This window comes from Pteronotus mesoamericanus, unplaced genomic scaffold, assembly GCF_021234165.1.
Source record: "Pteronotus mesoamericanus isolate MK-2021 breed Mesoamerican mustached bat unplaced genomic scaffold, CSHL_Meso_final contig_50, whole genome shotgun sequence".
Taxonomy (NCBI): domain Eukaryota; kingdom Metazoa; phylum Chordata; class Mammalia; order Chiroptera; family Mormoopidae; genus Pteronotus; species Pteronotus mesoamericanus.
In genome coordinates, this window is record NW_026555186.1 from 28,036,637 (window position 1) to 28,062,226 (window position 25,590).

The window sequence follows — 25,590 nt, forward strand, 5'->3', positions numbered from 1 at the left end:
CAGTGGAGAATAGGGAGGTAAAAACTGGGTCTGAGGTTCAGTGGAGAGGCTGTGGCTGTGGAGGTAGATTTGTGTCATCTACTCTGGCTAGTCAGTCACTTTAACCTTTGGACCAATGGGTTTTGGGTTGGTCCTCTGGAAACTTAGATGAGTGGAGTCTTCTTGGACTTTAATGTTCTGATAAATTCTAAACTTGGCACCTCTCCTGGGAGATACTGTAAGGAGTGATATATAGTAATCAGTTAATTTAAGACACCATTGGTTATAAGGCCCATTATTATTTTATATAATACTAAGAAAAATAATCCTGCCGATGAAACTATGACACAAAAAGACTTTCTTGTCTCTTAGAATATATTATACTTATTGAAAGACTTTCTTAGACTTTTATCTTAATTTTTTTTTTAGTATACATATGTAAAGGAACAAATGAGAAAGTTAATCATTCCTATACTTCACACATTGAGTCCTATTCTTCTAAATCACTTTTTTACAGAATCTTGAGGTCCTTGCTTTTCCAAACAAAATATTACCCTCTGTGCCATTGACACAGCATTTCTTCAGAGGGTGCCGCACTATTGTTTCTGAGATTGTCTTCTAAGCCCGCCACAGGCATTCTGTGCATAATGAGCAATGACAGCTCTATTCTGTCTGCTGCCTGGTCAACAGAGTTTGTGAGATAGGTCCTGATCTCAAATAGGTTAACATACGAAAGAACATGTGACTTAGAATTGGTGGGGTGTGGTCATAAAAACAGCAACTGTGGGTAACAAAATAGAAACTGAAGGCTATACAAGTGTGCATGTGTGGTGCCTGGGAAAAGAGTATTCCCTTTGGGCCAGGAAGGCCCCTCAGCCTGGTCTGTTGTGAGGCTGGACCTGGGCGTGCGAGGTTCAAAGTGGGGCTCTGACTGCTGGCCCTGGCCGCAGCACTATTCCAGCTGGCTGATGTGGGCATGTTCCTTAGGCCCTTTCAGCCTCAGTCTCCCCACCTGTAAAATAGCCTCATAAGGCCACAGCGAGCTTTAAGTGTAAAGCCTGTGTCACACGTGTGGTAAGAGTGCAGCAAGTGGTATCTGCCGTTATTATGGTGTTATCTGGGTGCAATGAATGGGATTGTGGTTATTGTTGGTATCAATGGTATATATTGTTATCACTTTCATTATTTTCTCTTCCAGTTTTCAGGAGGATATAAGCCAGGCTATTCTGGCCAAAAATAGAGCTTCCATTTGTTTATTTGTGTGTTTGTGTTCACCCTTTTCTGACCATCTGGCATGATGATCAGGTTTAATTGATTTACTTCAATTAAAGATCCCAGGAATTTGGTCTTTTTGAATAAAACTCAGGACCAATGCTTTAGAAACCTATAAAGAACACGAATCACCGTGCTCTTGCCTTCACAAATCAATATAGAGATTGAGTCCTGTAGTCAGGATTTAAAGTCTTAGTTGTGCTTGCCCTGTCTGTTTTAATGCTTTACCATTGGAATGTGTACATTTGGGTTTCATCCACATTTTAGCTATTTTCGAACCAGGGCATGTTGGGAAGAACTCACAACATCCAACAAAGTGTAATTACAGATTATGAAAGTATTCATATGCACAAAGTAAAGAGTCTGGTGATATTATTAGCCTTTTGGATAAGGCCCATAATGTTCATGCAGTTTCGGGCTGCCTCTGTTTCTTGATAGAAGCCACCGCCAGAGCAGCTGGAGCGGCCCATGTGAATATGGGCTAGACCAGTTGTTTCCACACATTTTTGGGGAGCAGACTCATACCAGTAAAGAAAGTTTGTACGTGCACCTATCGCATATTCATTTATAATTAAATCAATACATTATAAAACCTATGCCGGAAATAGATATTTTAAAATTTTGAGATAAGCATAAATATAAATAGTGGTTCTCCTATTTTCCCCACTCTGAAGGGATTGTCCTGTATACATCTGATGTGTTTTCCTGACACTTTTCTTTGAGTTCCTATACATGCATACATTGTAGTGGCTGCCCCAAATTCATTTAGTTTATTACTTACTTAGTGTATTTCAGTTTTTCTTTATTATATGCTATCCTGAACCTCTTTGTACATACCTTAGTTTGAATCCCTCACTATTTCTTTTGGGTATATTCTTCGAGGTAGGATTGTTGGATCAAAGATATGAACGTTTATTATGCTCTTAATATGTTAAAGATGTGAATTCTTTCCTTCACATCTTTGCAAATATTTTTCCACTGGGGTTTGCCTTTTGGCCTTTTGGCATCTCTTTTCCTGGAAAAATGAGAAGGTAGGTTATGAAGAGAAATTCTGCTGTAACAGATGACTGTCCTAGGTAAAGCAGCCTGGGACACAATTTTTCCATCTTGTTAGAATGGGAATATTGGTTCTGTGCTCTTGCATCCTTGTAAACATGAATGTACATTTCTATATAGCTACAAGTAAAACCTCATGAATGTGTCCTAATGCAGTTTTTAAGGATGTTATTCTTAATATCCAATGGGGGAAATGGTTGGGGAGTGAGGGAGGAATTCTGCATTCCTTCCCAATATTTTTAGGAAAGAATTCCTAAAATCCCGTCTGCACAAGGAAGGGAAAACATCCAAGTAACTATTGTGTGAGACCTGTTCCTCTTTTTCTCTCTCTGTTTTGGCCTAAACTAAACTCACTTTGTCCTACTAGTGTTTATCATGAATTTCTGAGACAGCATATTACTTTCTTTTTTAGTGACATACAACATTTTAAATCAATTTTAAAGGTTAAAGCTATACTTTGTACAAGTGTACTTCTATTTTTGTATGTTTCACTGCATTGTAATTCCTTATTTGTGTGATTATCTTTCTTAACAAACTGTTACCATCTGGCGGGTAGGGTCTGGGTCCTATTTGTCTTTCCAATCCCAATGCTAGTAGTGTCTGTCAGATAGGAGGTGTGTAATGAATGTTTGTTGCATATATTAATGAAGGTTAAGAGGATGAACGATGGAGGGAAAGCCTGAAAGGAGGCAGCATAACAGAGTAGTTAAGAATGCAGGTTTGGGAGCCAAACAGCTGGACTTGCATCTTAGTTTTGCCACTTTTCAGTTGAGGCTCAATTTTCGTATCTCTAAAAAGGGGGTAATATTAATCCTGATCTCATGGGGCTGTTGTGTAATTTAATGGCGCCAAAGCCTATAGCCTTGGCAATGTATTCTGGCACATAGATGCTTAATAAACGCTATCCATTATTAAGACTTATGCACAAAAGATAACAGGAAAAGCACATTGTTTCTCAAGTGATTTCATTCCATGTCAAGAGGTAATTAATTTTAACACTTTTCCTTTTGTTAGAATGGAGAAACACCATTCTTCCTGGCTGTTGCAGGAGGTCATGAAGAATGCAGCAAAGTGCTGCTGGCAGCAGGAAGTGATATCAATGTCCCAAATAAAGTATGTGCTCCGTGCCGCGGTCACTCACACAGTGAAAGGGGGACTGAGGATGCTCTCTGGGTACCCCGGTCCTGTGTTGATCCACTCTCTGGGCTTCTGTAGGATTAATATTTATAATTTGCTTTGTTTTGGGTAAGAATCAGTGATTTACACCTGATATTCCGTAATTAATGTCTCCTCAAAAGCAATGCCATTTCCCCTATTTATTGGGGAAGGAATAATTGAAAATGGGGCAAAAGGAGCAAGTATTCCTTACCTCTCAAATACAGAGACACTCTTATTGTGCTTTGTTTTCACCCTACAACTAGTGCATGCCTGGCTTATTCATAGTAGATGTTGCAAAAAACCCCAAAAAACAAAAACAAAACCCCCCCAAATATTATGTAAAAACCCAGAGCTCAGCCTTGGAGCCTGGAGAAGAAAGGATAGAGTCTTCTTCTAAATACAAAATATTTTGGTGCTCAGATCCTTTGACACCTACCTTCATTTTTTTTTTTTTAAAGATGAGAAAACTTGAATTTAGAAAGGTTAAGAAACTCATCCAGATTTATACAACTAGTTGATGGCTTTACAGGCTCAAGTTCAGTGCCTGAGCTTCTAACCACTGCTATGGCCTTGTCTTCAGTTGGTTTTATGTACTTCTTCTATTTTTCTAATTAATTTTAAATTATAATGAAAATAACAAAAAATTTTGAATAGTACCAAAGGGTATATGATGGGAAGTGTCTTATTCCACATCAACATCTCAATTTCACCTTTTCATTTTTTTATTTTTTTAAGTATATTTTATTTATTATGCTATTACATTGTCCCAATTTTTCCCCCTTTGTCCCCTCTTCACCCGGTATCCTCCTTCCCTCCAGAAATCCCCCTTAATTCATGTCCATGGGTAATGCATGTAAGTTCTTTGGCTTCTCCAAATTTCACCTCTTCAGAATTAACATTAGTAATCGTTCGTTTAATCTTATCTGGAGAATGTAATTAAACACATGCAAATACTCACACTGACGCCACATAAGTGGTAGCCATATATATTGCTCTGCACCTTGTTTTTTTTAAGATTTCATATATTTATTTTTAGAGAGGAGGGCGAGAAGGAGAAAGAGAGGGAGAGAAACATTGATATGAGAGAGAAACATTTCGAATGCACCAGGGACCAAACCTGCAACCCAGGCATGTGCCCTGACCGAGGATTGAACTGGTGACCTTTCGCTTTTGGGATGACACCCAACCAACTGAGCCACACCAGTCAGGGCAGTGCTTTTGTTTTCATTGCCATTATATCTTTGAGATCTTTCCAAATCAGTCCAATGTGTGAACAGTTCTTCCTCGGAAGTGTTAAAGAATAAAGTCCCAACTGGTAATGCTTTATACCCTTGTATTCTGCTGGCAGGAATATACATTTGTTTAACCCTCTTGAAAAGCAGTTTGTCACTTTCCTTTCACCCACGTTTGAGGAATTATTTTAAGGGAGTACTCTAAAAGGAGGGAAAGCTGCATGCATTAAAATAGATAGATAAAGTTACCTCCAAATGCCAAGAATTAGATATAACCTATAAGTGCAATGAATGGTAGGGGAAAGGCTGAATAAAAATTTGGTTCACTTATTTTTTGGAAAATTATGTATCCATTAAAAATATTAATGATAAATACTAAGTATATTACAGTATAGAAAACATGGTCATGATAGAACACTAATTGAAAAAACCAGTATATGTTTATACATATATTTTCATCATATAAAATTTATATATACATGGACATGATTGTGAGAGTGTGAAAAATGAAGATAATGTGAGGTGAGTTTCACTGATGTTGCAGTTATTTATGCAATAAACGAACACAAAGCTAAGAATTCATGGGGCCCAGGAAATATTCAGAATATGTGCCGTCCTGCCCTTCTGGACTTAATTATTTGGCCCTCAGAGTCATTTGGCTTTGCAATGCCCTTTACGAGCTCTCTTCTCCTCAGCCATCTAAGGCTACAGGCTCCGTGTTGTCCATATTTCTGTGGTCTTGGCCTTATCTAGGCAGCCTGGAAATTGTCCTGAGTCTGTTTTTCCAGCTCTCATGTTACCTCGAGGTTTCCCCCTGAGTTCATTAGCATGCTTACTGGATCTACAGCCTTAGTCCCCACTGACCGTCACACCTGTCTCTGCCCAATCTAGTGAGGACCCCAGGGAAAGAGGGTGTGTGAAGCAAGGGACCGGCAACATGGACACACATTACCCAGGGGACATGCTAGACTCACTTTGCTTTCACATCTGTAGGTGATTACTGTGTTTGATCTTGGAAATGCTTTACCTGCTGACATTGATTAGTCTTGGTCTCCAGGAGATTGCTTTTGTGTCCCTACCCCCAACCAAGGGCGGCGGTAAAGAGTTGAGTAATTTCTAAGGAGGTAATTGAGGTAGGTTATGGACTTAGCTGATGGCAGAGAGTTCCTTCATTAGTGCTGGATGGAGAGGCCGCTCAGAGTTTGGGCAACAGGCTCTCTTCAGGGCCCTACTAACTGCCTTGGGTCCAGGAAGACATTTGTAGGCCCTAAGAATTCATATTTCTGGATTCCCTATCCTCACATCTTATTAAACCTATTTAAATTTCCCTACATTTCAAGTTAAATAATTTATTTTTTTGCTGAAAACTATTTTTAAAGGATCTTTTTTCATTTGTGCTTTTGTAATTGTTTAGATATGATAAACTCCCCTAATTTATGATTGACTGATTTCTTAGACCCCCTTTTTTTTGTACTTGGGAATTTCAGGAAGGTGAAAAACTTGAACCTACTACAAATTGTTTGCAAGTGTAATGTATATTTTCTGACTATTATTTTTAACAGTCAATGAAGTATGAATATGTCATTGAAGTATTTATTCATTTCTTTTGGTATCTTGGAACCAATTTTTTTTTTAAGATTTCACTTTTTTTTTTTTTTTTTTTTTTGGCTCTAAAACATCTGTAGGCCCTATGCCCTGAGCCTGTAGTACCTCATGGAAAAAATGCCCCAGACTCCCACAGATCTTCCTACCGCAGGGTTCCTGGCTTTGGGTTCTTTACAAACTTGTTTCTGCTTCAGATCTCCCAACTGGGGGCCTTTCTTACAATTCTGACCTCAGTCTAAATGTTACCCTATCCAAAAAGCCTTTCTTGATTACTCACTGGAAAGTGGTCATCCAGTTCTATTTTACTTGTCATTATAGCATTTATCACTAGCTGATATTATTCATTTAATAATACCTGGGGTATAATAAATTTATTCTAAATTTACTGATTTACTGAACTACCAATCTACAAATGTATAGATCAATTTATTGTTTAGCCCCACTGGAATGTAACACCAGCGATTATGTTGGTTTAGTCAAAACCCAGGCACATAATAAATGTTCAATAATTTTTTAGTGAAAATGATTAAGATGATAATTATGGTTACCGTACACATTTACTAGCTCATTTATTATCCCAGTATTTCTGTGTTTTGAGAGAAAAAGGTAGGATGGTGTGATAGGCAGAACAATGGCCTTCAAAGATGTCTACGGCCTAATCCTTGGAACCTGTGAGTACGTTCCGTCACCTGGCAAGGGGGAATTTAGGTTGCAGACGGAATTAAGGGTGCTCATCATCTGGCCTTAAATGAGATTGTCCTGGATTATCCAGTCACGGTAATGTGATCACAAGGGGCCTTTAAAGTGGAAGAGGGGGCCAGGCAAGGAGGTCAGAAGCCGGCAGGACGAGAAGGATTCAGCACACCATGCCAGCTTAGAAGATGGTGGGAGGGGGCCATGAGCCCCAGGGTGTGGGTGGCTTCTGTAAACTGGAAAAGGCAAAGAAACAGAGTTTTCCAAAAGCCTCCTGAAAGGCCTTTATTTTAAACCAGTGAGGTCCATTTAAGACTTCTGACCTCCAGACCAGTAAGGTAATGTGTTTGTAGTGTTGAAGCCACTACGGTTGTGGAAATTTGTTATTAGCAGCAATAGAAACTGTCACTTCTGCCATGTTCTATGGGGTCAAAGCAGTTACAGGGACCACCCAGATTCAAGGGGTTGAAGAAATAGACTCCACTGCTTGGAAGAGAGTGTGGCAGGGTCACATTGCAGAAGAGCATGTAGGGTGGGAGACACTTATACAGCCTTTTTAGGAAACATGATATCCTACAGTGTCCTTATTTAGAGGACCTGAGAATACTTTGGAGTAATCTTACAAGGAATTCATCAATAACTATTTATTGACCTTGTGTTATTATTGCAAGGCACCTTCTAGGCCTTTTGGAAGATGGCAGGATCATCAAGAGCAGGCCCTGACCTGGAGCCGTTTGGCACCTAGTGTGGGCACTGAGTGAAGACACTAGAGCACAGGAAGCTACAGGACGCAGTTGCTGGCAGTGAAGGAGAGGAGGTGCTAAAGAAGTTGAGAAAAGGGGCCAGGAGGGAATGTTGCACGTAGGTAGCATGCACACTAAGCTATGGCAGAGGAGAGAGCTGCTAGCAAATAGACAGGAGAGTGCTAGGGCTTTTGTTGGGAGCAATACCAAGTCAGCTATCTTGTCTCGAGGAGGGGTTTGAAGGGTGTGTAGAGAAAAGACTTCTCTAGTCTGTTTTGTACTTCCTAGAGTAGAGAAACAGAGATTGGAATTATTTGCCCGAGGCATGTATTACCTAGGACTCAGACTCTTTAATGGGAGACACTTAGAAGCAACAAAGTTCTGTCCCCGCACCCCACAAATTGTCGAAAACACATTCGATTTTCTTTATTAAATAGTTGTACTACTTCATTGTATCATTCGATTGCCATGTGATGAACACCAGAAAGCATGCTGGATTCTAATGAGAATGGCTCCATGTCCTCTGCACCTGTCTTGCAGCTCAATGTCAGTGCTTTGCAGATAGCGACCCAGAATGGCCATGCATCGCTTGTCAGCTTTCTTCTCAGTGAGAACGTTGATCTGCACCGGAATGGGGAAGTGAGTCTATTCTAATAATTTGGGCTTTGATCCTGGCACTGGGAGGCTGGCTGTGCTGGGAGATGCTCCTTGCAGATATGTGGTGGGGATGAGGTGTTCACAAAGGAGGGATTCTTTCTGGGAAGGCCGACTGACTTCTTTTGGAGACTGAATCTTAATCTTGAGAAATAAAATCTGAGGGTTGAATTTTAGAAAGTCATTGAGGCTCCTGAACAAAATGAAATCTGTGTGCTTTAAATATTTATATTTGCTGTAATAAAACTTTATCATGTGTCTAGAGATGTCATTATTCTTGGATTAAATTTATCAGTCTGGGAAAATGATGAAGCTGCTGACAATAGGAAGGAGAATGATTATTTTTCTCCCTTCACTGAACAATTTTGTTTTTCTTTTCAAAGTCAATCCTTTATGCTGATTTAGGTTTTCTGAAGTTTGAATTGGCTTTGGTAAAATTTACAAAAGTTCTCTGTGCTGGAATTAGATGGGAAACATTCCTCTATTTTTCACTCTATTTTCATTTCTCCTGTGAGAATATTATTTCCTCTGATCTTGCTTAGCCATTGCTATTTCTTGTATTAACTCAAGAGAAGGGAAGTGATTTGAATCACGACTGGTAGTTTTCAGAGAATGCTGTTCAGGGAATTGGCCCTGAACTTTCCTGGTCGGTTCAAAGATGCTTCCTGTGTCTCAGGAGGGGCTGGGCCCCAGCAAGGCCGGTGGTCCCAGCAGGAAGAACCCTGCCCACTTCCTGGGAGGAGGGATGCTCTCCCTCCCTTCACCCTCCCTCCCTCCCTTCCATGCTCAGTGTGTCAAGAGAGAAGGTCTTCCTGAGCAGAAGTGTCCTGCACAGAAAGCCTTCCCCTCACATTGCCCCCTCCAGCCCCATCTGTCTCTCATTTCCCTTGCTCACCCTCAGACAATCTGACTGACATAGCTATGGCATCCTACCTGCCCCCTCTTCTCCTCTTCCTCTGTGTGCTGGTGACACACTTGCCAACTCACTACATCTCTCTTCTATCGAGTTACCCCTGCTTCCTGGGAAGGAGCCTGATGCCATGTCGGCATCAGGAAGATCTGGGTTCAAATCCTGTCTTTGCCACTTCCTCAGTCCAATGCCTAGTGGAAGTTATTTAACCTCTCTGTGCCTCATATATAACTCAGGGAATAGAAAACCTGACTTCTAGGGTTATTATGAATGAAAAGTTGTATTTAATACATAGTGCTGTTGGGAAAGTGAGTGTACAGTAAATACCATTATAAGAATACATTGGATGCACATAACTGATGTTTATTAACATCTATTCCACTTGCGCGCCGCTGCCTCCGTCCTCTCCCACGCTCACATACACCTGCCTTCCCCCTCTCCATTCACTCTGCTTTCAGCTCAGTGACTCTTCGACCGTCTCACTGGATCTTCTGCTCTTGTTCTTTCACACTTGTACCTGCCTCCTGGCCTCTCCACTGGATGCTCCTCACCTTGCCCTCTCTCACAACTGTGTTTTTTCCACTTATAAGCTGCCTTCTCTGCCCTGGAAACATGTTTCCTCTCATGCCTTCGGGCCAGTGGCAGCTGGGTGAAAGGGAGGCAGCAGGAGGCCAAGTGTGTGACCCTGGAGGTGGGCACCATCACCTGGAGGGCTGGGTAAGGAGCCCGAGGGGGAGATGAGTGAAAGCATGGGGGTGTGGCCGGAAAACAGGAGTGTTAGCCACAAACACGGAGGAACAGGGAGCAGGCCGCAAGGGCGCGGTGAATACACCATGGCTGGACTCCATGGAGGCTGGAGGGCTGAGCCAAGAAGGTGCCCCTGGGTGAGTGCGGAGAGCTTGAGATCAGATCAGTTCAGGAAATGCTAAATGTGAATGCCATTTCCTCCTTGTGGCTCTTCCCACGACACTGTAGCTCTTTGAAGGCTCTGAGAAATCCTGTATTATGCCTATTTAATGCATTCTTATCCCTCATATTTGAGTTCACATGTCAGTTCTTCGGAAAGTATTTACCACCTCCAGAACAAGGTCGGCCCTCCAGCCACCCCGACGTGTGCTCTCATGCTACTCTACTTTTCCTTTAAAGCACTTATCATAATTTGTAATCGCATACACACACACACACACACACACACACACACACACACGAACACATGCACGCGTGCGCACACATGTAATATTTGTTTACCCTACTAGACTGGAAGATTTCTGAGGATGGGCAATGTGCAGCACTCAATCCCTAGCCTGGCCCGCAGCAGATGCTCAATGTATAGTTCTAGAACGAATGAAAGGAGAAAAGTGATCGCCAGTGAGCAGGTTTGCTGCACAGCCTTGGGATGGAAATGGCAGCTGAATGCTTACATTCAGCACTCAGGAGATTATCAGGAAATATCTGCTGAAATGAATTGCTTTTGATCTGAATGACGAAGCCAGAATGTTTTGGATTTGAAATTTTCGTTTCTTTCTGCAGCCTAAGGAGTCCCCTCTTCATTTAGCTGTTATCAACAACCACATCACCGTAGTAAACAGCTTGTTAAGTGCACAGCATGATACTGACATCTTAAATCAGGTAAGTCAAGCAAGGCAACACCTGGAGTGTTTATTTTCTTACATGTTTTACTACTGTGTATGTTTAGAGGTAGTTTTGATCAAGTTCAAGGTGCTCTAAAATTTCCTGGGAAGAATGTGCACATTCTTTTTATTCTTTCTCTTTTTTTCTGTAACCTGCAAACAAACTGTCTTTTTCAAATGTACAGCTGGGATTCAGCCAGTGCATTCATTTAACAGGCCCCGCATGTCTGATAAACAATAGCTCAGAGGTAAATTGCCAAAGGCTCATTAAATTAAAAGCCACTCCCCCTGCATAAAATATTGTAATGGTTGGGGGAGCCCTTTGCCTTCAGAAGGAAGCTTTGTTTCTAGATTATATTATGGACAGTAGATGTGTCTTCCTTTAGTCCAGAGGCAAAATCTTGGAATAAAAAAGTCACAATGAATATCATCCACTGGAGCAGAATCAAATGCCTCATAAGCGGAAGACATCACTGGCTGGAAGTCGCAATGGGCAGGTGGGAGAATGAGGAGGGTGGGGATGGGCACCCTATGAATCAGAACCTGCGCCCGGGCTCTGGCTGCCCCTTTCTGGGGCTGTAGGGAGGGGTTGGAAAGAGAAACTCTCAGAGAGGAGCCTTTTCAGAATCCTGAGGACAGAGCCCTGTGGACTCCTCCTGCCTCTCTCTGCCTCTTCCCAGAGAAGCCTCAGCAGTGCCCTCTGGGTGGGGACCAGCCAAGCCAGCCTAACCCACTGTGTAGCACTTAGTTTCTCCTTTGTCCAACCAGAGCACTGACTCAGATCTTTTTTAGTCTTCTCCTATGAGGCCATTTGTCCTTGAGCTAAATGGAGACTTATTTCCATTTCTGTCCCCTCCTTCCCCAGGGCCTTGCCCCCCACCCCCATCTTTTACTATCCCAAAAGTTTAGAGGAAGAATAACTCCTCTTACTATTAAATATACTTACATGTTCAACTATGTTAATGCACCCAGCCTTTCCTAATGGGCGGACTCTTTGCTACACGCACAGACAGAGCTCAGGTGTGATTTTGGTTTCACCACAATTGGCTAGATCTGCTCCACAGAAGGGGATTCTGTTAGACTACCATCCAGCTATGGAACTAGACTTTATCATTTCAGCAATATACTCAATATATAAAAATAAGAAAACATATATAAACTAAAAACTTATCATTTCTTTGTAATCTCCCCAAAAAGAGAACTATTGTTAACATTTCAGTGCATTTTCCTGCCTTCTAGACAGATAGCAACATTGTTACATGAAATTTTATTGGTATTTGATGTAATACATTTGTGCCTCTATTCTATGTTGGTATAAACCTTCAACAGGTTTGTTAGTGTAAGTGTAATGTCTTGGATGATGAGCCCTCTGAGGGGAACACTGCCATCCATAAGTGGGTCTTCAGTAAGTGCTTTTCTGTTTTAATTATGCTAACACCTTAAGCAAATTGGCCCTCTGCTCTGGTAGGGAGAGTATGGGCTAGAAGCTACTGCCCAGCTGTGTGGCCCTGGGGAAGTGGCTTCCTCTGTCTGGTTTAGGGTTAGGATACATCATAACCAATGTCCTTTCTGTTCAAATAGTTTAGAAATGTTTCACATGAACATTACTTTGGGTGGGAGGTTAAGATGGATGATTTCTTGAGATTTCATATATTTCTTTGAACACTCTCATTCTCTTGATAGGAAAATGATTATGCCAGAAAGAAATTAGAAGTCTTGTAGTCCTTTATACATTACATTGCAGGAAATTTACAAAATAGAGAGAAAATCCCTCCATCTAGATATTATCATTCTTAACATCATTGATGTATTTTCTTATATACATATTGACTTTTATATACATGTATAAATTCAGCCATGTAATATGAAAAATAGAAACTTTTATTGAAGAAGATATAAGATACAAGAAACATTGTACATAGGACAATGATGCCTCAGTCCCCTTCAAAATAGGCACCTTGGGATCTCACACAGTTCTCCCACTCACTGTCAACTGCCCTGTCATATCTTCCTGAATCTCATCGATGTTCTGAGTTCTCGTCCCTTTCAAAGGTGATTTCAGTTTTGGGAAAAGCCAGAAGACTCAGTGTGCCAAATCTGGGCTGTATGGGGGCTGAGTCACCTGGGTGATTTGATATTTCACCAAACACTCTGCACAAGACATGATGCATGAGCAGGTGCATTGTCATGATGAAGCTGCCAATCACGAGTCGCCCATAGCTGTGGCCTTCTGAATCATCCGAATAGTTTCTGAGGAGGAATGCTTAAGCTTAATGCAAAATTTGATGCAAATTCATTGCTCTACTTGTTCAGTCGTTTTGAATGCAGTGGCCACACAGTACACATGCTCACTCAAGGGCATCTACTGTCTTCACTGACTAGTACAATGAAGTCATCATTGTTCACATAAATGCATTCTAGTCCACTCTCCTTGGCTGCCAGGTTACATCGATGTCCCACAAACTGTTCTCGTTCTATTAACAACAGTTGTACTTTTTCTGGACAGACCATATATATATGTATAGAGAGAGAGAGAGAGCGAGAGGGAGAGAGAGGGAGAGAGAGAGAGAGAGAGCATGCAAGTGAGGGCGTCCTTGGCTAAATACGGTGTTGTTTCTTTGTTTCCTAAGGCTTTTAATGTTAAGTATTATTTTTATTTTTAAAAATAAACATTGAGACTAGTTTTTATTGTGACAAAATACACATAACATAAAATTTACCTTTTTTAACCATTTTTAAATGTACAGTTCAGTGGCATTGTACATTCACATTGCTATAGAACTATCACCTCTATCCATCTTCATAACTTTCTTTGTCTTCCCAAACTGAAACTCTATACCTATTAAATAATAACTCCCCAGGCCTCCTTCCCTCAGGCCCTGGCAACCAACATTGTACTTTCTATCCATAAACTTCACTATTCTAGGTACTTCATAGGGAAATCATTTAAAAAAAATCTTTTTAATAGTTGCCTACTATTCCAATATGTGGACACACCATAGTTCATCTAATGAATCTTGTTAAACATGTAATTTCCTATTAGTTTTTCACTGTCATAAACAATACTGCCACAAATATCCCCTTACCCACTTAAAAATATGTGATTTTATCTCTTTTTCCTTATGCCTGTATAGGACACCTCTATTTTCCCTTTGTCTTTTCACTATGCTAGTTTTCTCCCCTTCATAGTGTACTTGGATTACAGTTTTGAAATTTCTCATGGCAGAGACAGCAAACTCCTTTGCACATAGCTGCTGACCTTGGAAATGTGGAACTGGTGGAAACCCTGCTGAAGGCCGGCTGTGATCTAAAGGTCGTTGATAAGGTAACCTCATGGAGTTCACTCTGTTCAGTAAGATGGTTGCTAAGAACGCCTTGTTGGCTATCCGCCTTGAGTAACAGCATAACCTTTGAGAAATGGATGCAAACTGGAGAAAACGTGTGTAAAACATCCCGATTTTGATTAGGACAGGACAGTAAGAATTTTTACTGTGAACAATAAAATATGAATTTTTAAAATTCAAATTATTTATTAACTTTTGGAAAAGATTATGGATTCATATGGTTCAAAAAGTTCTAAAAATACATATAATTAGTAAAGGTCTGACAGTATAAATTTCCCAGTACCCCATCCCTCATTCCCATACTACCCTTGCCTTATGTATCCATTATTATACATTTCTCAGTTCTTTCCAGAGTTTCTTTATGCAGAGATAAGCAGACATAAGTATATTATACTCTTCTTCATTCCTGCATCCTTTTTACAGTGGTGATATACCTCTGTATATTGTTTTGCATGTAGCTTTTTTGTTTTAACAATATACAGTGGAGATCATCCCATATTAGTACTTGGGGAATTTCTTCCTTCTTTTTTACACAGCTACATAATATACTGTGGTACGGACATACTGTTAATTTAACTAATCCTCAACTGATGGGCAATTAAATTGTTCCTAAGCTCTTACTATTATAAAAATAGCTGCAGTAAATAAGTGTACACATGCATGTCTAAACTTGTTAATGCCCCATCTGAACTGTTTTTAAGTGTGAAGTTTAGTATTATTAAGTGCATTCACACTGTTCTGCAACCAACCTCTAGAACTTTTTCATCTTGCAAAATTGAAACTTTATGAACAACTACCCATTTCCTCCTCCACACGACAACCCTGGGCCTGGTAATCACCATTCAAATTTGTCCCTAGGTACCTACTGTAAGTATAACCATACAGTATTTGCACTTTTGTTGTGACTGGCTTATTTCACTTAGCGTGATGTCCTCAAGGTTCATTCATGTTGTGCATGTGTCTGAATTCCATTGCTTTTTAAGGCTAAGTGGTATTGATTGTATGACTATACCACATTTTATTTTTTCATCTGTGAATGGACATTTGGGTTGCCCTCACCTCTTGACTATTATGTAGATTCATTTGATGAAGTAATGCAGGTTTGCCACTGGAGGGGAATAAGACAACTGCCACTAAATTCCAGCTTCGCTGAAAGGTGTAGGTGCAGGAGACTGCTGTGCGGCAGGCCTGTTAGGGGCTCACGCACATGCTGTATTCTTTCAGTCCTCACATCTCCTCTGTGAAGAGGACAAAATAATCCCAGTTTTCAAGACATTTGAGAGATTTAATGACATCAGGGCACATACCTAGTAAGAGCCTGGCTTCAAACCCAAGGCAAATGGCTGGTTGGTTGTCCAGTATTTTCCTACAACTGTCGGCAAAGCTGGCTGCTTCCAGAACGTGCAGTTCTTCCTGTCCTTGTCTTCCCCACACTGTTCATCAGCTCAGCACATTCCGAATTCCCAGGGCAAGTCTGCGTCCACCCCACTCTATTTCAGAATCACCTATTTCACACTGTTAGGATCTGAAGTAGTGACGTGCTATTTTACTTTCCTCTGTATGTCAGTTTTTTAATTAACTCTTTTCTGATCATAAAAGTAATACAAGCCCTCTGCGGGCACCCTGGAAAACACAAGTTTTCCTTATGATAGGAAAACCCATAATTCCATCACCGAGGTAGAATCCCACCAGTTGTAGCTTGTTAACTTCCGATAGCATTTAGCGTTAGTATTAACATTTAGTTTTAGTATTTTCCTATGCTTTCTTTTTGTACTTTATTCTACTTGTTCATTAATGTATCACAGCCCCAGGGAAGTCTTGTGGGCAGAGAATTTAGATAACATTGGCAGGAAATTCACGTTGGGTCCCCTGGTGCTAGTGGACTGGCTATTCCAGTAAACACTATTAATGTTACAACTTGACTTTGTTTTTGGAACAAAAGCCCACAGTTTCCTAGACCTCACAATTTGATTTTCCCAGATTTCCATTCTCCTCCTCCCTCTTTCGTCTCAGGGCCTGAAATACAATTGGCACCAAATACATATGTAATTAACGAATAAAAGCTACTTTTTCTATCTGCTCCTACAATTTTTACCCAAGATAAGTGACTGTTTCTAAGACTGAATTAAGATCTGGATGGAAAAAAGGAGCCAAGGTTTGGCATAAATTTGACTTTCCCAGAAACCTGTTCTCTGGGCCTGAGACATTTGTCACAAGGCCCCCAAGAGCCTTTTACCCTCAACAGCTCAGTATTTGGATTTCCACGCCGGCACACACTCAGGGAAAGGTTTCCTGGGAGCCTGAAAACTCTGGCTCTCAGAATGCTGCCTTCCCAAAATAGACTAATTATGGTGACGCAAATGGCTTTACAAGCCAGAATTTAAACAGTGTACAATTAGAGGTTTGCTGAATGCCTGCAAAATGCAGTTCTTTCTAATCTCATTACTGTTTCTTTTGATTAGGAGCTGATTACTTTGAGCCCTAATTTTCAGGTTCACCTGGGTCTTAGCGCCTGGACTAACAGCCAAATGATTTGGGTTGGTGGGAATTGCAAATAGTCATATATGAGAGAGTTGTTCGGTTACATTTCTGGATCCCTAAGCATAGAGACATCGGTTCCTAAGATTGGAGCTTCTTCTGGGGTTATGTCTGACCATACATTTAAATTTTCATCAGGGCTCTTGAGCAAATTTTTCATGGGCCATTTGCAAAGCAAATAAAAACCACCTTTGCTCAGGAAGAAGTGTAGAGATGTGTAGATTCTGTACTGCATAAAATCTAGGGGAAAAATATCTAGAGGGCACTGCTTGCAAAGCTGTATGTCCTGGCTTCGAGCTATATTCATTTTGATAAAAGTGTGCCTTTTGTAATTTGTATAAGGTCCCATATGGACACCAGGCCACTCATGCCCCAAAGTATGTTTAGAACAGCCATTATCAGTCATTGTATTTGGTTAAGATTCCAATCCTCACCCTTGGTTAGAAGCAGTAGGATATCATAGAAAAAGGGTCTAGTTAGGAGTCAGCAAACTGAATTCTGTACTATGAATTAGTTGTGTTGTCATGACTGATACTACTTTTAATAAGATCCAGTCTTTTTCTGTCTTATTACTCCACCTTCCTCAACACATGGCTTCCACTTCCTGGTCTAAGGTGCCTGTATAAGGTCCTGCCATCATGCCAGCATTCCACTCAGGGGGAAGAGGAAAGGGAGGAGAATGACATCCTCCCTCTCTTTAAAGATTCTTCCTGGAAGTTGTGTGTGCCACTTCCATTTACATACGTTGGCCAGAACTTAGGTCACATACGTAGATGTAAGGGAAGCTAGGAAATGTTTGGAATGGCCAAGTGCCCAGCTAAAATCCAGAGGTCTCTTCCTATAGAGGAAAGGAGGAAAAGGCTATTGGGTGGTAGAGGGTGGAGACATGTCCTCTGGCTGAAGCTTCTGCCACAGGTGGAGTCTGCCTTTGAGGAGAAAAATGTACAATCATGTTATTTATTTGCTGAGGACATTCCAGTGCAGTGAGCCAGGGAGACCCCTGGGGGTATTGGAAACATGTTCGCGTTCTCGTTGATAGACCATATGTAAAACATTACTTGTTGATGCTGGGTCCCTAAGCCCAAACTCTTTCCCTTGACCAGTTGATACAGCACCAGGCACTATCATTATCTAGCATTTTTTTGGACAATTTGCATGTGTCATGCACTGTCCTAAGGCCATGACATGCATTATCATATATACCTCCTCCACTACCCCATGGAGTAGTTATTGAGATGGAGAGAAACTGAGGACTGGCCCAGGTTCACTTTGCAAAGAAGCAGTAGGGTCAAGATTAGAACCTAGGCTCTTGTTTTTGAGACTTCTTAATCACTAAGAAACACCACCTGATATATTCCTTTTTAACTTTTAGCAAGGGAAGACGGCCTTGGCTGTGGCCTCCAGGAGCAACCACAGCCTTGTCGTGGACATGCTCATAAAAGCAGAGAGATACTATGCCTGGAGAGAGGTAAGGAAGAACAATTCCATTAAAAATGCATTGGCTGTTGTGACATTTCTTTACCCAAGATGTCGCCTCTGTTTCTGTTGGGGGTGGGTAAATGACAGGTTGAAACAGAAGCAAGGGACACCACACTGAAAAATCCCTTACATTTCCTGTGTCAGACAGATAGTACGCAAGCTTTTTATTTCAGACATTTGTCTTCAGTTTGAACAAAAAAAAATGATCCAATAACAGGTAACATTGAAAACGTGATTCGGTTATCACCTTACCAGTTATATCTGAAAATGAATATTCTGTAATAAGGCGATAAGCAGAAAATGTCTGACATCATCTGATACTTCCATTTAGAAGCACAGTGAGAGCATCAAGGACCAAGTAACCGACTTTCCTCTGACATTCAAGCAAGATCACAGTCAGGAGACCAGGCATATTCGCCGTCTCCTCTGGAACCTGGCTTATCGTCAGCTGAAGGCCAGCGAGTGGCAGAGGCTGGCCCGGTTGTGGAACTTCACCGAGGACCAGATCAGAGCCATCGAGGAACAGTGGTCAGGTGAGCACGGCCTAGGTGATGTGGCAGGAGGCATTCTGTGTCAGGAACAGCAGCCCTTCCTGCTGAGAGATCTTCCAAGTAAGTGCCAGGGATACAGACTCCGGGCTCCCTCTGGGGATGCCAAGCCACGGACTCATTTCAGCCAGACTCCGGCTGTCAGGATTAGTGCGGTCACGTCAGCTGGAGTCTTTAGCTTTGCTTTTTAATGATTTGGCCCAAACCTAGAAAATATACAAAGTTTGTTTGGCATTAACCAACTATTTAAAAACAGAAGCAAACACTTTTCATGGCAAAATGTTCTACTTACAGCACTTTCTGTACATGGATACCATGCGATGTGAACGAGTCCCATGCTGGGGTTGGTTCGCTTTGTTGCCCACTGACGACTGCAGGTACAGAAGCCCAGCCGTGGCACGGGCAATTTGTACCACAGATTACAGCGATTTTTATGGCCTGTTTTCATGTGAAAAAAATAGAAGATGTTGAATATTGACTGTAGTATCCAAAAAGAATTCTTTGTCATTTTTCCTTTGTCATTAATCAGGTATCTATAGTGTTCTGTGAAGTCTTTAGGAAAGTTGTCCTCTGAAAATTTCTCTTGACCTGAAGAAATGATTTGGAACTCTAGTGTACCCTCATTGCCATTGTACTTGCCCCTGGGGCGAGGGGGATTTGAGGTGTTTCAGTCCAGCGCTACGGAGCGCTTAGAGTGTGCTCAGGCCAGGCGAGGGAACACCTGCTTGGTAAACTATGGCGCATGTTTGACAGAGTTTATACTGCAGTTGGCATAACAGTAACATTCACAGTCTATTTATAGTGTGACCCAGGTAATGGCACCAGGGAATGTGTGGACTTTTGAGCAAAGGAATGACATGTTATTGATGATATTTGAGAAATATTAGTTCCACAAGTGTAAGATTAGGAGGATTCACCTAAGAGTACAGTCTTCATGCATGCTCTCCCTGAAATGCCTGCCCCTCTAACAGTCTGTCCAACGAACTTCCCCCGCGGAGCACAGGCCCTTCTCTTATGGCATCTGTCTGCTTGGGGGCACACACTCAATAGAGCCAGAAGCCTGTCTTGTGTTTGTAACTGTGAACTCCTGCTTGGAGGGCCAGTGGAGTCTCATCTGCACATCCCAGCACTCCCCCAAACACTTCTCAGGGGTAGGTATTCAGGGAGTATTTGTCCAGTACTCAGTGCCCCAGACGGTGGGGTCGCAGACTTCCGTCAGAAACTGGAGTGGAGGAACAGTCCATGCTTGCTGCTCAGGGTGTGGGTGACGGACAGCAGCAGCAACCGCAGCACCCGCGAGCTAATTAGACTGACTGAATCAGAATCTGCATTTTTCACAAGATCTTCAGGTGAAATACGCACTTTGAGTTTGAAAAGCTCCGTATCTCATCGAGATTGTTCCTCACCGCAGGGCAGGGGTGCAGCTGTAAAACCCTCGTCCGCTCCTTTGGGCTATGGCAAGCACGCTAGGTGCATGGGAAGTGCTGGGGTCAGTCCAAATGCTGGTCACCCTGAAGCAGCCCCAGCGAGGCCAGCTGCAAGGGCTCTCAGCCCCTGACCTTTGCTCTAACAGTTGTCAGCAGAGGAGTGAATATGCAACCAAAGTTATAGAGAAAACTCAGAATTGAGATCACAGTGATAAAAAGAGACGTCATCAGCAGGTGGTGTTTGACCTCTGACCTTTTGTGTATGGCACAGGAAAGGACAGCTTCCGTGAACATGGCTACAGGGCTCTGCTTATCTGGCTGCATGGGACCCTGATAATGCAGGACACGCCGGTCAAGCACCTGTATGAAGGGCTGGTACGCGCGGGTTTTCCAGAACTAGCTGGTGAGTGGCAGTTTTCAATAAACAGATACTCCTGCTCCCTTAAAATGTTAGGGGACCCTTGACAGAAATACTACTATCCTGAAAAGCAACAGCCCCAGCTTGGCGATCACTGTGGCTCAGTCAGAATACGCAGCTCCTCCTTTGGTGAGTGACTCAATCAGTACTTGTCCTTTTTTTTTTTTCCCTTTAGCCCTGTGGTTCTCAGTGTCTCAGTGTCAACTGGGCATTTGGGAAAGTATAGGAGTATTTTTGTTTATGTGTCTGTGTTGGCGGGGGTGGGAAGGTGGGGAAGGTGACAGGGGGACAGGAACACTGGACCATGTCATGAGGTTATAGGTTCTCTACAACTAAGAATGGTCTTGCTCCAAATGCTATTTGGCCCCTGTTTGGGAAACTGCAAGTTAGTGTACTTAAAACTATTATGTCTAGGTTGAAGGAAAAGAACAGACAGGCTATTGCTTTGCTAGCTGAGCTTGCTGTTAAAAAATCATTCTGTCAAAGATTATATTGTCAAGGAAGATGCTTTGAAAATTTATCAGTAAATTAGGTGGTGTTGTAAATAACCAATTCAAGCAAAATATAGCAACATCTGCCATTATTTTCCTGATGCAGCTTTACCTGAAGCTGAGAACATAAATGTATGATTCGATGAAACCTACCTTCTATGACATTATCTTCATAGCATGGGGATTGTTCCCTCAACTTTATATTTACTCGTTCCTGGGAAAGTGTATCCATAAGACTCCCCAGGAGGTGACGAGAGGCAGTTCTCTGAAGTGGTGAAGGGCATGCACTCTGGACTGGTATCTGAACTCCAATGCTAATAGGCTGTGTGGTCTTGAGAAGTTCTGTAACCTCACTGTGCCAGTGATCTCATTTACGAACTAGGGAAAAACCTGTCTATGACAAAGGGCTGTTGTGGGGTTAAGGGCATAATAGTGCCTGCCTGGCACATAGTGAGTGCTTAATAAATGTTAGCCATTAATAATAAATGTTATGCTATTTTTTTTTCCAGAAAAGATCCGTCAATTCAAAAATGAAACTGATTTAAACCCCAAGAAATGTGCAGTTTCATAAATGCCTAGAGAAATTGTATTTGAATGATTTTCCACTCAGCATCCAGTCTTTTTAACTTCAGTTCTTTAATGCCATAAAGTTCCTCTAGCAGTAGGATGATTTTCCTTTCAACTACGAAGATGGTGGTAACAGGATCCTTTAACAGATGAAAAAATGGTATTATACTTACAACCACTGGAATGAAAAGTCAGAACTTTTTTTTGTTTTTAAGGCAAGCTGTATATGATTTTTTTTTGGTTTGTTTTTAAGGCAAGTTATATATGATTTTCCCATTTCTTTCATTTGATGCAATGTATGTGATAGTATAATCTAGGATTTTGTACATTGTGCCTTAAAAAAATCTGATGGTGAGGGCAGCATCACAGCATATGGGAAAACCCAGGGTTTTATGATAGACCTCGTTTTGGGTCATGGTTTTGCCACTTATTAGTTATGAACTTTTGGGCATTCCAATATTCAAATTCTCAAATCTTCAGTGTCCTTCTATACAAAAAGGAAGAAATGCTTACCCTAGCATTTTGCTGAGGATGAAGGAAGAATGCCTGGAAATGTGTAACCTCATGCCCATAGTATTGAAATCATTAACTGTTACTTCTCAAGAAAAACTGGCTTTGGAAATTTATAGTTGCTGTTGGCTTTAAATACACATATGTGTAATATATTACTTAGAAAAGATCAGAAGTATATATACCAATATTTTTTCTCTCTTGGGGATTTAATTAGAGGTGATTTTATTTTCTTTGTACTTTCCAATTTTTTTCACAATGAATGTTTTATTTTTGTAATCTGAGAGTTATTAAATAAATATAAAATCAAGTATCAATTTATGTCAGCATACATGCACCTATTCATTATAACTTAAGGCTCTTCGTTCTCAAATTCTGACTCTAGGCCTAGAAGGCCAGAAATAATATCGTGAGCAATTTCAGTCCAGTTATTCTGTCATAAATTATAGTTCTACATTTTTGGCCCACTTAATGTTATGAGTCTTTAAAACAGGTAATATGTTCACATGATTCCCAGAAGTTTTTAACAAAGGTATTCAGTGAAAAGTCTCCATCTGTTCTTCAATCTGGCCAGTTTCTAGTGACTTTGCTATTCCTCCCTACCCTCCATCCCCCGAAATCTGGTAACCTCTTGATATAAAAATAAATATGAACACATACTCTTATTGTATAAAGTGTTTTAATTGTTGAATTTAAGTTAACTTAGGCTAAACACTAATTACTTGATGCTTTAAACAATATATAGTTTCCAGAGCTTAGGTAAAGTTTAAAAAGATAATTATAATATTCTTAATTACAGTAGTCATAATACAGCCTTCCGTTTGTCCACATGGTTATGGCTTGCATACTGAAAACTGTTCCTAATTGTAATCTAGATTCTTCAAAAAGCAGAGCCTGAAACCCAAGTTTACGTGCCACTGTTTTTTCCCAGAGTACAAATCCAAAGAAACAGGAGAGAAGGAAAAGAGGTGCTATGGGGAAGGAGCGGAAGCCAGACCAGGGTGAATTACTAAATTGGCCACCGCTTGCTATCAAACCAGATTTGACCTTGAGGGTACTCTCTTCCAAGAGATGAGACGGGATGGCTGTGCCTCTCAGGACAGTTCATACAGGGGAGAAAGGAAGAGCTGATCTGTTTACCACCATGGTGGAGCCTGCCCGTCTCTCATGACTGGCCTGGGAGTGGAGGAGCCCCGGGAAGGAGTGTGCCCGCTGAACAGCCAGCGGATGAGGTGCTGTTGGGAGCTGTTCGCCACAGTAGTAGCTGGGCCAGAACCCAGAACAAATATTGCGTGAGAAGGATCGAATACTCTTTTAAGACATGGCCAGGTACTCCTAATAATTCACAAAAGCCTTGGTTTGCCCCTTTAGCAGCATAGAACTAAGTCACATTCCAAATGGAAGCGGCTTCAGGTTATTAAATATGTCTATTTTGGTTAAAAATGTGAAAATTGAGGTCCTAGACAGATTCTTCTTGTTTTTAAAGTAACCCGTAAGTACTTTAACCCAGGCAGCCAGCAATAAAACCGTTAGCAGCTTGGTCCTGTTCTCCTGGACCAGTTTTGCCCGGGGGTTTCCGCCTAGTGGCCAGCCACTGAAAAGTCTCCACCAGGCTTGGGAGATATGCCAAGTCGCTCAGGGCTACACTACCGCAGGGCACTGTTTGGACATTCAGAGAGGACAATATAAGTTCAAAACTGTAGTTTCAAAAGAGGCAAAGAAGAATACTTCTAAAAGGATGTTTCTGTAACTGTTTTTGTGCTGGTAAATTTTTCCTTTTTAACATTAAAAATTATTCATAGGTATTGCTATTTCCCCCTATTTTTAATTACTAGAGAACTAGGAAAATGAAGACAAATATACTACAGTCACAAAAAAATTTGTGATGAAAGTATTACTTTTGGCCTTTATCTTTTTCACTTAAAAATAAAAATACCTTAGTTTCTATTAGTTTTAATAATTTTTAAAGTAAACTTTTCCTAAAATTTACTTGGTAACATTGGAAATGATTCCTTTTGGAATAATACAGAGAAAACAATTTATATACTTTGATGATATAATCAGCCACAGGCTGAATCTATTAAAAAATATAGTCCAGTTTCTTTTTTAATTCAAAAAAGTTTTACTTAATTGCTTAAATTAAAAAATAACATTAAAACAATCCTACATATAGTTACAAAGGATGATGTGGCTTGAAAAAGTCTTTTGTGATTTTGAAAAGATGAACATGATGTATCCACAATGTTCTAAAAATATGGAAAAATGTGAAACTACAGACTTCTAATCCTTGGTAAAACCAGAGGACTTAAAAGATCTTAATATGCACATATTCATTTTAGTCAACCACTTTGATGGAATGAACGCTGGCAAGTGACTGAGTGTGAGTTGATCTGGTCCCGAGAGATCTGGAAGCCGAGGTAGCACTCTCAGGATGAATAGTCCGGGGATATTTTGCTGCAGCAGCTTGAGGAATAGTTTGCTGAAAAGATAAAAATCTGTTTTAATAATCCCATAAAATTACACATATTAAATATCATTTTATCATCTGTGATTTAATCATTAAGTGTCAGTGGATACAAACAATGAATTGGATGCAGTAGCCATTAAAACAAACAAGATGTGGTCCTTTTCTGTAAGGAACCCACACCAGTTAGACTGATGTGCTCAACACCCACAATCTGTAGCAGAGCTTATTCCAGAGGAGCACGAGGCGAACCATGGGAGCCACCCTTTCCTCAAGGAGGACTCAAGTGGATGGAATCTTATAATGTTTATAGAAGCTAAGGACAGAAAGGGACTTCGTGGTGTTTGGAAGAAGGGTCTGCCCCAAGCTCTCCCTCTTGTTCATTCTATCCAACTTCCTCCTCCTCGTATCTGACTGTTAAAACATGGAGTCCGATCCTGAGGAACTGCGGGAAGCCCTGAGGAATCCAGGCTGGTCCTTGCTTCAAACCAGCGTAAAGCAGTCCCTTGTAGTTCACCTGGCTCACCTGGGAGCTGACTAAACCTTTTATGATCACACATGAGGCAGTCTTCCCAGAGGCCCAGTGCTCTCTCAAAATGGACCACAACTTTCTAAATTAAGAAATAACTAGATGTTGAGCACATATATTGAGGGGAGGATATGCCCACTACCTCCACGCTCAGAGGAACATCTTAGACATGAACACAGAAGCATTAAAGTCAGGGCACATCTGCCTTCATTGATACATGTAACACATTCAAGTTCATGCTATGTTCATTAAGTATGTATTACATGTATACACATACATATGTACACATATAAGGCTTTCCTGTATTATGTCCAATACAGCTTCTTAGTAGGCAGTAGTAGA

At 41.1% G+C, this 25,590-nt stretch overlaps 2 protein-coding genes across 2 annotated transcripts in view; one reads left to right on the forward strand and one right to left on the reverse strand.

The window, feature by feature from the left end:
- Nucleotides 1–21,749, forward strand: part of ANKDD1B (ankyrin repeat and death domain containing 1B) — a 45,167-nt gene extending 23,418 nt beyond the window's left edge. Inside the window, exons 8-15 of the mRNA XM_054578258.1 lie at nt 3,322–3,420; nt 8,279–8,377; nt 10,833–10,931; nt 14,160–14,258; nt 18,188–18,283; nt 18,626–18,827; nt 20,541–20,672; nt 21,688–21,749. Of these exons, the coding sequence (XP_054434233.1) occupies nt 3,322–3,420; nt 8,279–8,377; nt 10,833–10,931; nt 14,160–14,258; nt 18,188–18,283; nt 18,626–18,827; nt 20,541–20,672; nt 21,688–21,749 (888 nt within the window). The remainder of the gene's footprint in view (nt 1–3,321; nt 3,421–8,278; nt 8,378–10,832; nt 10,932–14,159; nt 14,259–18,187; nt 18,284–18,625; nt 18,828–20,540; nt 20,673–21,687) is intronic.
- Nucleotides 21,750–24,452: 2,703 nt separating this feature from the next.
- Nucleotides 24,453–25,590, reverse strand: part of POC5 (POC5 centriolar protein) — a 36,889-nt gene continuing 35,751 nt past the window's right edge. The window contains exon 12 of the mRNA XM_054578259.1: nt 24,453–24,734. Coding sequence (XP_054434234.1) covers nt 24,591–24,734 — 144 coding nt within the window. The 3' untranslated portion in view covers nt 24,453–24,590. The remainder of the gene's footprint in view (nt 24,735–25,590) is intronic.